At 43.0% G+C, this 13,258-nt stretch overlaps 1 protein-coding gene across 1 annotated transcript in view; it reads right to left on the reverse strand.

Annotated features, from left to right (window-relative positions):
- Dstn (destrin, actin depolymerizing factor) overlaps nucleotides 1-3,648 on the reverse strand; it is a 27,372-nt gene extending 23,724 nt beyond the window's left edge. The window contains exon 1 of the mRNA XM_028756758.1: nucleotides 3,339-3,648. Coding sequence (XP_028612591.1) covers nucleotides 3,339-3,341 — 3 coding nt within the window. The 5' untranslated portion in view covers nucleotides 3,342-3,648. The remainder of the gene's footprint in view (nucleotides 1-3,338) is intronic.
- Between the last annotated feature and the right edge of the window lie 9,610 nt (nucleotides 3,649-13,258).

Consider the following 13,258-nt stretch of genomic DNA (forward strand, 5'->3'; position numbering starts at 1 on the left):
GGCAGAGAAAAGGCCCACTGTACTTTTTCTGACAAGAGAGACCTGTTCAGATCCTTCCTCAAGACTCTCTAGGTTACTATTCTTTTTCTTAGAGAAGTTTCTTCATCATGAACCTTCTTTGAATTTGCAACATCCTGAATGAAATTGGTTCCTTTAATGAGTCAGTGCTGTAAGCTCTTTGACACAAGAGTGGGACCCTCCAGGGAAAGAACTAACTATAACTAGGAAGAAGATGTACATTTAGCTTCGGTGATCACACCCCAAACTGTTATTTTTCTTTTGATAAAAGGGATCATTATCCTGTACACTTTATTACTTAAAACACTTCAAAATTACCAATTTTAAAGATTGATGTAAAAAAAGGAAAAGTGATTTGTAGGCAGTAACTGATCCTTTCAGGCAGAGGTTCTCAGTCTTCCTAATGCTTCCTTTAACACAGTTCCTCATGTTATGATGATCCACAATCAGAGCATTATTTTTGTTGCCACTTCAAAACTGTCATTTTGCTACTGTCACAAATTGTTATGTAACTATCCGGAGTGCTATGCAACACCCTACCCCACCCGGCCCACCCCAGTGAAAGGGCTTTACAATCTCCTTTTAACCAGGCACACAAAGGGTGTGGTGGCTTTACCCAGCATTTGGGAGGCAGAGGCAGGTAGGTCTGAGTCTGAGGTCTACAGAGCAAGTTCCAGGATGGCCAGGGCTACACAGAGAAACCCTGTCTCTCAAAAAACAAAGCATGCCCAACCTATTTAGCTGAATTGTTAAAAGTATTTTCCCTAATCACCAAGTGGCAGACTACATTTATAATTCAGTCCAGACTAGTGAGCTCAGTTTGTTGGAGCAAGGTCCCATCTATGCTAAGTTAGATTATGGCATATTCCTTAACTATTTCAGGGCAAAATGACATTCCTACTTCCCAGAGAGCCATAAAACTGTGCTGCAAATGCATTCCTTGGTTAAAGAAAAGACTAGCCAAATCTCCATGTGATGTGTCAAGCTGTACCCAATATAACTGAGCAAATAAACTAGGAATTTTACAGTGAGCTGGAAATCCTTGCACATCTGAGGAAGCTGACACACCCAGTACACACACAGAAATTTTATCTGCCATGTGCAAACAGAAGATACATTTGTCCCCCTGTGGGAAGGGGCTTTTATAGAGACATTTTGGTGATATTTTGTAGTGAGACACTTGAAAACAGGACATCTCATTTTTCTAATTTCAATTTCCTTTATTCCAACAGCTTCTAGAAGACATAATGAGTACCAGGAAGTAATTCTAATTAAAAACAAACTCATATGTTGTTAAACTTTACTCTTCCTACTACCACCCCAAAAAGAGGAAAGGAGGAGTAACTAAACATATTAGCTGACATCTATAATCCCAGCGCTCGGAGTCTGTGTGCAGAATGCCAGGCCACTCTGACCTATATCAAGGCCCCAACTCAAAAATAAAAATACAAAACTAGTGTAGTTCTTGACACCTGTAATCCTAGCACCTGGATTGCCTCAAGTTCGAGTCCTGCCTGGGCTTCACAATGAGTTCCATGTGGTTCTGAACTACAGAGCGAGATCCTGCCTCAGAAAAGGAAACCAAGGAGCTCACCAACAAAACTAAAAAGGTTTCAAATACAGAAAGTGCTAGAATCTGGGATAATAAAGGAAAATCTCAATCTCAATCTCTCTCAATCTCTCTCTCTCTCTCTCTCTCCCTCCCTCCCTCCCTCCTCCCCATCCTGTAATAGCTGGACCGAAGGGACACACTCTATGCTTATAAACCCAAACATAGAAACATCTGTGTTCTAAAGTCTTCATTCTTAAAACAGACCCAGAACAGGTGAACTGGCTCAGCAGGTGAAAGCACTTGCCAGGCAAGTCTAACAACCTAAGTTCAATTCCCAGAGCCCACAGTGAAAGGAAAACTGGATCAGCAAAGCATGGTGGCATTCCTGTACCAAAGTCCTCAGAACATAATGAATATATCAGTACTTGGATGTAAGAATGAACCCACCTTTAGTTTTTATTTCTGCCTCCTCCAAGTACCAGAAAATACAACATTCTTTTTTTTGTTTTCATTTTATTTGAATGTACACTGGACACAGTTAATCTTTAAAACCAAGCTTTTACACGTTTAAAATGTTTGACCCTATTTTAAATACAACGTTTGCATTCTCAACTAAAAGATGTTACATCAGCAGACTGGAGGGCAGACACCAGTCCACTTCACTGAGTGCTCGAGTTTATCAGAACTCAAAACCTTCAGATTCAGTCTTTACTATAAACCAGCATATACACACATTTAAAATCTTGCAGGGGTTCAAGAGACTTCAGGGCTTCAATTGTAGCTCATAGCATTAAACTCATACAAAACTTAATATCAAGACACTACTAAGCATGGTCAGTTTTCAAGAAAATTACCCATTTAATCTAATGAGCCAGCATGCACCTGCAAGCCAATTGCTATATCCTAAGGAAAAACCAAAGTTGTTATTCAGTGAAAACACTCTGTAGACAGAGTGCTTCCCGGCCCACAGATGTAGCAACAGGATAGTATTTCTAGCAGTGTGGCAAGGCCTTGCCAGCAAATCATTGACCAAAAATGGTAACAGTGTGCAGACTACAGTGACAAAATGTTCCACCTGATCGCCTAGTAGAGATACTGTTTTACAACCGATTTGAGTAACAGTTTAGAGATAGAGAAGTTTGTAAATTAAGTAAAATCTCTACCATCTCAATTCAACGAATGTTTCTCCTTTTAAAGGGCTGGAGTAATTAAACGGGCTTTCTGAAAGTTTTTAAATTTGCATTAGGAAAATAACATTATGTCCACGCCTTGCACCCAAAGTCGTGGTAAAGCCATGTTCTCAGGTGAAGGCAAATGTCTAGCATAGATGAATGGACCCGGCAGGGAAGGGTTAAAAGAGCCACTGCCAAGCTTGACAAGCCCAGTGAGAGTGTCACTGAAGCTGATTGCCAGATACGACAAACAAAGCCACGGCAAGGCCACCCGGTTCTTAATCACGCTCGCTAGCAATTACCCCGCCCTCTAGAGTGTTCAATAAAATCCTCCTTTTCCTTCTCGTAGAAAGGGCTGGAAAGGCTCATGGGTCACCGAGCTGGCCTTGGAGAAAACCGCACCCACATGGACGGTCTCAGGTTCGACGGCCCACCCCAGGGATCTACCGACTTCGAGATGGAAGGTAGCGAGGCCGGGCGGAAGCGGATCCCGGGCGGCGGCCTGGAGCAGTGGGCATGATGCCGCCCGGGAGCCGTCTTGGAGCCGTGGAACGCGATCCCTCCCTAGGCGCACGCCCGAGCTGCGGGTCACTCACCATGTTCGCTGCGGCGGACTTCGGGAGGAGAGCTAGGAGCCTGGCAGCAAAGTCTGTGCACCTTCCTCCTCCGGGTAGCAAAAGCAGGAGAGGGAGCGCAGGGCGGACGCGGCAGCTCGAGCTTATTAAGGGCGGGCACGAGTTCCAGTCAGACTGCGGCTGCGCGCGCCCCACGCTCCGCCCGCCGCTGCTACGCAACAGGCCGGCCTTCCCGGATAGGCCCCACCCAGGAGGCCCTGCAGTCTACAGACGGCTGGAAACCTCGCTCCAGTTAGAGGGAGTGCATGGGTGCCCCGCCCTGAGGAGCGCCGGATTGCTTGAAGGGCGGGCACAGGACGCTCCGGGGATCTGGCCCTGCCCTGGAGGCGGGACCATGCGATGCCCCGCCCACCGCGCGGCCTTTGCCCATACATGGAAGTCGCCACCTGGCCAGGTGTGCGCGCCGCCGGGGGCGGGACCGCAGCGCAGGGTGGGCGGGGCGATCGCCGGTGGGCGGGTGCTCTGCTGGGCGAGGACAGCTCTCTAAACGGCTCTCAGGGACCGCAACCCGCATTTTTTTACCTACTTTGGTGCTGTTCCCACCATCCTGTCCTGATTGGTCAGCGCGGCACTTGGGGCCGTCGCGTGAGAGGGAAAAATCTGCACATTTTTCCTCCTTCCTGAGGCGACTGTGGCTGTTCAAAGTGCTGCGTGAGTCAGCGCTTATTCCAGGACTGGAAAACAGGAGTGATTTGTTTATCTTCGGAGCGGGCTGGGAGGAGGCCTAGTGGCCCGCGGGGGTGCGTGGGGGACGCCGCGTGGCCCGGGGCTGTGGGCCCGGCCCCTCCGCTGAGCTTGGGGGTTTCTCACTGGGAAATTGTGTTTTCCTACAGGGCGGTTGCACGGAAATACAGCTTCCAAAGAGCCACCCGCAAGCCCAGCATTGTTTTCTCAGGGTGTTTTTGTGCCTAATAAAAGGAACCAGTAAGACGTGGGATGATCACCTAACTTTTGAACTGAATTTAGGCAACGAGAACATCAGGAGCTCTACAAAAAGTCTTAATTCTCTAAGACTTGGGCAACATGATCATTGTGTTTCTTTGTTTCTATTTTCTGGGCGCCTACATAAAAATTTACCTTAGGTAGCTTTTGTTCTGTCTATGTAGCAAAACGCAGTTCTCTTTAGTTTTTTGTTTTCTTTTGTTTTGTTTTGTTTCTTTCTCAAGACAAAAGGCAAGTCCTGGCAATTCTAATCCCTTACCGCTTTGCCTGGGGTGTTTGGCAGGCTCCAGCATTGGTGTCAGAATCACCTGGAGAGTTTGTTCAAAGATTTCTTAGTTCTGGCTCCGTGCATCTAGAATGTAACCTAAGAATTTGCCTTTTTAGCAAGTCTTTAGTGTTAATAATTGGGGATAACACTGAAGAGAACCTACACCCAGTTGCAGCCCGAACTCTTCAGGTTTATTTTTTTTTGTGGGGGGGAGCGTTGTTTGGGGTTTTTTTGTTTTGTTTTGTTTTGTTTTGTTTTGTTTTTCCTGCTCAGGACTCTGGTCCCACTAGATAAGACTTCTCTCTAGGGCAGAATTGAAGCCATTCATTTAAGGAAGACTGCCCGTTCAACCTCTCATTGGTGTTTCATCCTCCACAGTTATGTCCAAATACAAGAATGTAATCCTACTGTTTACTGCATAAGATTTTCTGTGTCTTCTTCCAGAATCTTAAGCAAGACTCCTCTGCCTCTAGCCTTACTCCCTCTCCTTACGGATTTGCCCAGTAACTGTGTTCCTAACACCTGCCAGCCTGTTTGTTTGTTTTTTGTTTGTTTGTTTGTTTGTTGACAACTTTCCAAGGAATCCGTTTTGTGTCTTTCCATAATTCACTTCATGGAATGCTGGGGGTTGGGAGGGGCACCTTTCCTGGGCTTTCACTGATGTTTTGTGGATATGAACTGGTTTTGTTTTGTTTTGTTTTGCCACTGCTCCTAGATCAGACTGGGAGTCCCAGAAAGACAACAGAAATTTAGGGTGCATTCTACATGAAATGGCCCAGCCCGTCAATATGCTACATGTTTAATAAACGCGTTCCTAAGTGAGCCAGTATCTGAAGATGGTTTAGGATTTATCTGACAAATTAATGTATCTGTTCACTGTAGCCTCAAATGAACTCCCACTGAACTTGAACCCCCACATTTATCGCCAGTTGCTCTAGCTATTTCTATTCCTCCCACCCTGAGAAGGATCAGGTTTTAATAAAATGTTGACCAAACCTTGAAACTTAATTAATTCCCAGTGTGATGTAATCATATTTGGAAGTGGGTCTTTAAGATAGCCAGGTTGTGAGGTCAGAGCTTACACAAGTGGGAGAAGATAGCAATGTATGATAATCCCAGCATTGGGAGGCAGAGGCAGGCAGGTTTATGAGTTCGAGACCAACCTGGTCTTAGTCTACAGAGCAAGTTCCAGGATAGCCAGGACTACACAGAGAAACCCTGGAGTTGGGAGAGTGGGGCAGGGGATGGTTCCTCACCAGACATTGAATCTATTGGTCCCTTGATACTGACTTCCCAAGCTTACAGAATCATGAGAAATTTCTGTTGTTAAACTGTCCGGTTTATGGTATGTCAGTCTATCATAGCAGCTCAGAAAGACTGCAAGACGTAAGAGCACAGCAACTAGGAGACAGGTGTGTTCCATTTTCCTCATTTAGAAAGTGTTTGAGGTACTGAATCTTTGAAAATAGGAGTGATTTCATTTGAATACACTAATATGAGTAACAGAAGAAAAAAATTACACATTAATGAGACCTCAGAGAGCTGTGGATTAATAGTCTGGAGAAAACTCCTATGCCAGGGGTCATGACCCTGTCAGAACCTAAAAGAAAACTGTTTTAATCATGCTGTTATTTTTCCAATACAAATTCATAGCTCCCATATTCCCTGCTTATTTATATCTGTAGTCTTTAAAAATAATATTAGTCACATGAGTAAAATAAATGTATGTTCTCCCTAGGGAAGATTTTTAACTGCAACAGAAGGACCCATGGGCACTTACTATTCCTTCTACTCTTAGTGTCCTCAGAGGAACCACTGGTGTGGGCGCTGCTTCTGCCCTTTTTTAAATACACCCTGTGTGTGTTTGCTTTACATTGGTATTCTGATGACTAGTTTTATGCTGGGTGTAAATGTTCTATAGCTTGCTTTATGCAACTAATGATTGCCCTGGTGACCTTTGCTTATCATTACTTGCAAGTGCTATAAACATGACTGTCCATTTATTATTGACTCTTTTCCCACTGATAGCCATCCAGATAATTCCCAGTGTACAGTCATCACCAACAGTGTTCAGTGACCAGCCTATTACTCTTCCTTGTATATATCTCAAAAGGACCAAATAAGGGAATCTCCTATATGGTTTGAGGCTAGCCTTAAGTCCAAACTCCACAAAGTGTATGTGGAAATAATTGTACTGTTAGTGGTTTTCTTTTGCAATATAAGGTGACAACTTGATCTTCCATATATAGTATTAGTGAAAGAATAAATGAATGAATGAATGTAGATTGCTTGTAGGTTTTTTGTTTTTTTTGTTTTGTTTTGTTTTTTTAAAGTTCTATACTGCAAAGACTTCAAAAGCTAATGATGTGGCTTAATGATAGGGCAGTTCACATTCATGAGACCCTGGGTTCGGTTCCTAGCATGTGGAAAAAAAAGGTGTAAGCTGTTATGAATTTTGATAGGTGAAACATACTTTACATATCAAAGAAGTTCAGAGACAATTAGTTCCAAGTTGGTGTTTTGATTTGTTTTGCTGAGAAGGTAGATCCCTTTCCCAGAGTCACCTAATGATCTAGAAATAGCTAGAGCACCAGCTATCACTTCTTCCATTTTCTTGATGAAAAGAAGGAAGAATGTGAAAAGCTCATTTGTTTCATTTTTAAAAAAAAACTTCCCAGAATTTCTGCTTTCACTTTCATCAATGAGATGTTTCCTGAGGCCTGGCCAGCAGTGTGCTCAGCTTAGAAACAAACGCCAAGGAAAATGGATGTTGGGAGATAAGTAGAGTGACTGCCACAGATGGATACTATTTGGGTCTACAGAGAAGGCAAGGTCAAGAGGAAATCCTTAAAAGCCCAAGACCTCAACCATCGGGGGACATGAGCGATCATAAATTGACTAATCTGTTTTTTTGTTTTGTTTTGTTTTGTTTTTGGGTGTTTTTTTTGTTGTTTTGGTTTTGGTTTTGGTTTTAGTTTTGATTTTTGGTTTTTCGAGACAGGGTTTCTCTGTGTAGCCCTGGTTGTCCTGGAACTCACTCTGTAGACCAGGCTGGCCTTGAACTCAGAAATCTACCTGCCTCTACCTCCTAAGTGCTGGGATTAAAGGTGTGCGCCACCACTACCCGGCTTTTGTTTTTAACATGATGAATTATTTGCTGACAAAAAGATTGAAGGAAGCTGTAGAAGATATGTTGTGAATGTAATTTATTGGGCATGAATAAATGATAGAAAGGAAGAGATAGATAGATAGATAGATAGATAGATAGATGATCTGTCTTGAAGACTGGCAGTCCTAAGGCTTTGGCATCTCTTGGTCTTTACAGGACGGTAAAAGTCACTCTTCGATGTTAAGCATTGAACAGATGTATGTGTTTTTAGATAACAGTGTGCTACTACCAGGACAAGAGGGAATAGAATGTGCTGCAACAGACGTGACCACTGGTTCTTATCCCCTCCTTGGCCAGGTATCCCTCTGTGGTTTTGTTTTGGGTTTTTGTTGTTGTTTTTGTTTGTTTGTTGCAGTTTCTAAGTTTATTGGATCACTCGGCTGTTAGTTTTCTTCTTTATTGACTGTCTGTAAATTCTGAATGTGGTAGCAGGGACACAAGTTACCAGAGTAGTCATTTATGATCGCTCATGTCCCCCGATAGTTGAGGTCTTGGGCTTTTAAGGACTTCCTCTTCCCCTTGGCTTCCGTATAGACCCAAATAGTATTTACCTGTGGCAGTATATGGCTTGTTTGGTGATTCCTCAGCTCATTACATTTTCTGGACAAACATACATTGATATGGACCATACTTATTTCTTTGGCCAAGACTTGTCAAACTTGTCATTGTGCAAGAGGTACATGCTTCTTAAAGCCTGCTCTGGTGAGTCTGCTCATGGACACTGATGGTGTATTCTCAAGTCTCTACCTCCTTGATAAGTAAACATTTTTTTTTTCTAATCATCCTTTGTGGGGCCATCAAAATGCAACCAACAGGGAGGCTTCTGCCTAGCCTATTATGGGTTGGTCTGATGCTGCTTGTATTGTAATGCTAAATGCTGGCCCCCAAGGCCTAGTTGCTCCCAGAAAATCTGTTCCTGCAATGTGACCTTGCTTGCCCATTAATTTAAAACTATTAGTTAAGTAAAGAAATAGAAGCCCCTGATTGAGATTAAATATATTCTACAACACTGGCCCAAATTGGAAAGGAAAGACACAAGGGATTGTCACTACTATGATCTTTATAAAAAACATTAAACCTCCCCTACTCTAGAAAGATTAATTTTTTGTGCCAACTCTAGAAACTTGTTTATAATCCCTAGATCATCAGTTGTTTTTTTTTTTTTTTTTTTTTTTTTGGTTTTTGGTTTTTGAAGACAGGGTTTCTCTGTAAGATCATCAGTTCTTAACCTGTGTGTGTTGATCCTCTGGAGGGCAGTGACCCTTTCACAGGGGTTACATAAGACCATCAAAAAAACACAGATACTTACATTACCATTCATAAACAGTAGCACAATTACAGTTATGAAGGAGCAACATAAGTAACTTTATTGTTGGGGTCACCACAACTTGAGGGGACTGTATTAAAGGATTGCAGCATTAGGAAGGTTGAGAACCACTGCTCTAGAACCCACGTGCCCATTGCCCTGAAGAACAAGTACTTAAGCTAGGGTTCCAGGAAACTATGGGAAATGTTCTAAAAAGGAAGCCCTGTGTAGGATTCCCAGACCAAAATTGGTGTCCTGTTGCTGTGCTTATAAGTTTAAAAACCTCCCAGGGCCAGGATGTAGCTCAGTTGATAGAATGCTTGCCTAGAATACAGTAAGGCTAGGCTGACTCCATGACAGGCTTCAAATTGGCCATTCAGGAGACTAGGACTAAGAACTAGACAAGTCCAGGCAAGTCAGTTACTAGGAGAAAAAAAACAAACAAACAAAAAAAACAAAAAACAAAACAAAAACAAAAACCTGGACTTCAGACAGCTAGTCAGAAACTGCCCTGCCATCAGAAGCTGCCCCACCACCTGGCCTGAAGCAAGGGCAATGGGTCAGCAACAGTTCCCAGCCTCCCATTCCCTGTAATGGTTCTGGAATGTCCCTAGAGATGGAGCAAGGTAAAGATCACCTACTGGAATTCCCCTAATGTGCTTTAAATTGGGCCTGCGAGCTCATTTGGTTGTCTCCATCTTAGAATGAGAGACCCCAGCATGCTGGACTTCTGCAGAATAAAACACTCTTTGCTTTTACATACTATTTGAGTTTGAGGTATCATTCTGGACTTCCATAGAATAAGACACTCTTTGCTTTTACATACTATTTGAGTTTGAGGTATCATTCTTTGATGAATCATGGACCTTTACAACAGGAAGTCCTGGGTTTGATCCCCAGCAGTGTTGGGGGTTAGTCTTGTGCACTGTCTACTCAGTTGCTGACTTCTGTACTCAGAGATTTGGTTACAGTCAGAATTCTAGCATCGTAGTAATTATTAAACCATCTCCTGGTATCTATTGTGTGAAAAATGTTCCCCAATTATTGTTGATTGGTTAATAAAGAGATGATCAGCCTATAGCTGGGCAGAGGAGATAGGAAGGCTGGACTTCTATTCCTAGTCAGGGGTCCCAGAGGGAGAAAGAAGAGATGAATCATTAGGAAGAGAAGAGGTGGCCATGAGGCAGAGAGTCCAAGAGGAGTCCTGATGAGATGGAGCTTAACACACACATGGAGCTTAACAAGCCAGGGAGAAACTCGACTGAAGGCAAAGGACCACTCGGCTGGGTATAAATACATAGAGGATTAGGATAGATGAATATCTGCCCAGTCATAATGCTTAAAGCTTGCATAAACTTAATGAGTCTTTGTGTCAATTGTTTTGGAGCTAGAATGGAAACATGAAGTTTTTATCTTTACGACTACACAGCAGCACATAAACAGGACATGGTAGAGCACACCTGTAATCTTAGTTCTAGGGAGGTAGAGGTAGGCGGATCAGAGGTTCAAAGCTATTTTTAGCAACATAGTAAGTCTGAGGTCAACCTGGGCTACATGAGAAAAACAAACAAACAACCCAAAAAACAAAACTTAACAAACCTTTATGGAGTACTTAAAAGGTATGCTTGGTCTCAACAATACACACAGGACTGTAGTTTGTATTCATTCACGCAGCAGTATATCTTGGGTTGTGGGGAAACATTCATCTTTGTTATCTTCCTGTTTTTCCTTAAGCATACTATGTTCATTCTATAGATTTGATTCAGTAGTTGCCTTTCTGAAGAAAGATAAGGCAGGAAAGGTTCATAAAGGAACAAATAAAGAAATTGAATAATTGGTTTTGGGATAAGCTCTCCAAAATGCAGAAGAGCTCAAGGGTTAGGTACAGTCACAAATTATAAAGTCGGGCTGGAGAGATAGCTCAGTGGTTAAGAACACTGACTGCTCTTCCAGAGGTCCTGAGTTCAATTCCCAGCAACCACATGGTGGCTCACAACCATCTGTAATGGGGTCTGATCTGATGCCCTCTTCTGGTTTGTCTGAAGAGAGCAATGGTGAATACATAAAATTTAAAAAAAAAAAAAACAGATTATAAAGTCCTGGATTGGAATGAAGGGAATAACAGTTCTGTGGGAAATTTTAACACATAAAATTGTAAATGCTCTCCTAAAAGCTCAGAGGTAATTTTAGGGGAAGCAGAACTATTTGATATGGTCGGTAAGTGATGCCAAAGTTGAAAGAAAACGAAATGGCAAGTGGAGAGAAGAAAGAATTGTTATAGCAACAGCCCAGGCATACTGAACTCTCTGGTGGAGAGCCCATTTTCCCTGCCTTACTGTTCTTTGTTTGTGTAGCCTCCCATACTGGGATTACAGGGCAGGAATCCCTCAGAACCTGCAAAACATCCATCCTCTTGGCTATCACACTGGATCTCACCCCGGCTGTGGGAAGTTGATGTTAACACTTGCAGGCACACCGCATTGGCCGAGAGCTTTCCCTCTACCTCTCAAGACTCAATGGTTAGATCCTGAGGGAGAACTGGAAGTCATCTGGCAGGAACAGGACCTCCTAGTTGAAGTGAATGGTTGAGGCTCTAGACTCATCAGTGGCTTCCCAGCCTAGAACATCCATCCCCACCTGTCTTCCCTAGGAGTAGCCCCATTTCTCATAAGTGTGGGTAGGTGAAGATCCTAAGACACTCGTGACTGTACTCGTCAAAAGAAAGATGGAAAAGAAGTTCAGGCACAGTGATAGACGGCAAGGTAATAAACTCAAGCAGAGGCAAGATGTGAGCTTAGCAAGCATTCTCGGAGAGGCTGGGAGAGTTGTAAGAAGTTGAGGACAGAAACACCTTTAGACCAGCAGATGGGCTGATGTAGCTTTCCACTCAAAAGGGTGGTGAAAGATGAGGTCAAGGAGCTAACTTGGAAGGCAGCAAAAAGACGAAGACATGAAGGAAGGAGAGAAACCAGCCAAGATCTATGTAAAGGGATCCAGCCAAGTGACTTCAAAAAGGGGGTAGCAGATGTTGAACGAAATACTATGAGGATGACCCATCTGCTTTTCAAAACAAACTACTTCTTTTATCACTTCAGTATTTGTTTTGTACCTGGAATGTGCCTGCTCTGTCTAGAGGCTGGAATGATACAAGGTTTCTTCCACTCTGACTTTTCACTGTATCAAAGTTCAACAAATAACTAAGCCAGAAAGTCCAGGATTGTGGGTAGAAAATGCACCATTGATAAAACTCAGGTGGGTGAGAGACGAGGGTGACAAAGAAGTTCTATTTAATGACACTTAAATGCCATGAAGGACACAGCCATGTAAAGATCTTTGGGGAGGGGACATCCTAGATGGAGGAGGAAGCCCTTGTTCAAAGAAGAGAAGGAAGACAGTGGCTAGGGGCTGATTAGCTGGGGTGTGTAGACCCCAGTGAGGCCAAAGGTGACCATGTAGGGCTGTGTAGATGTGGTGAGGAAGTAGAAGGGTTAATGAAAACTGCTGAGGCATAGCCTCAGTGGTACCCTGTGTATTTATAGTTATATTATCTTCTTTTCATATTGTTCTTTTTATACTCAGGTTTTAGTTGCATGCAATATAATTGGAAAATTATGGCATTTTTATTACACATATTTTGTAGTGAGAATTTTGGTTTCTTTTAAAAAAAACAGATTATAAGAATATGTTTTCGTTTTAATCCCAGTTGTGGGATTAAAACTTTGCAGCAGCTGACTATGATTTGCCTCAATCTCTGGCAGGAATGTGGTTTTACCAGCTGCAAATAGTATCTGGGAGTGTGTGATGTTTGCAATTCTAGGACTTTTCAGAGGCTATATAAATGCTAGAGCCCCTGAGGGCTGTTGGCTGGTTGGTGGTCAGATGCAATTGGTTGTGGTTCTAGTCGTGAACAAAGACATGAGAAGAAGAAACTATGATAATCCTGATGAAGAAGACCAAACTTGCCCCAAGGAACTCAACACCCCTAAGCAGCAGGAAGTAGCCTGAGGATAACAATGGCCCCTTTCCCCTCTATGCTTTTTTCTCTCCTACCTAGTATTTGGGGATTGAAAGGGAAAAAAAACGGTAAACAGTTGGAGAAGAATGGAAGAAAGAAGAAGCCACAAAGTAACTGGCCACATATTTCATGTACCTTGTTCCTATTTTCCCAGCACTCTGTCTTGCTACCCCTTTTATAA

This window comes from Grammomys surdaster, unplaced genomic scaffold (genome assembly GCF_004785775.1).
Source record: "Grammomys surdaster isolate TR1022 unplaced genomic scaffold, NIH_TR_1.0 129, whole genome shotgun sequence".
NCBI lineage: Eukaryota > Metazoa > Chordata > Mammalia > Rodentia > Muridae > Grammomys > Grammomys surdaster.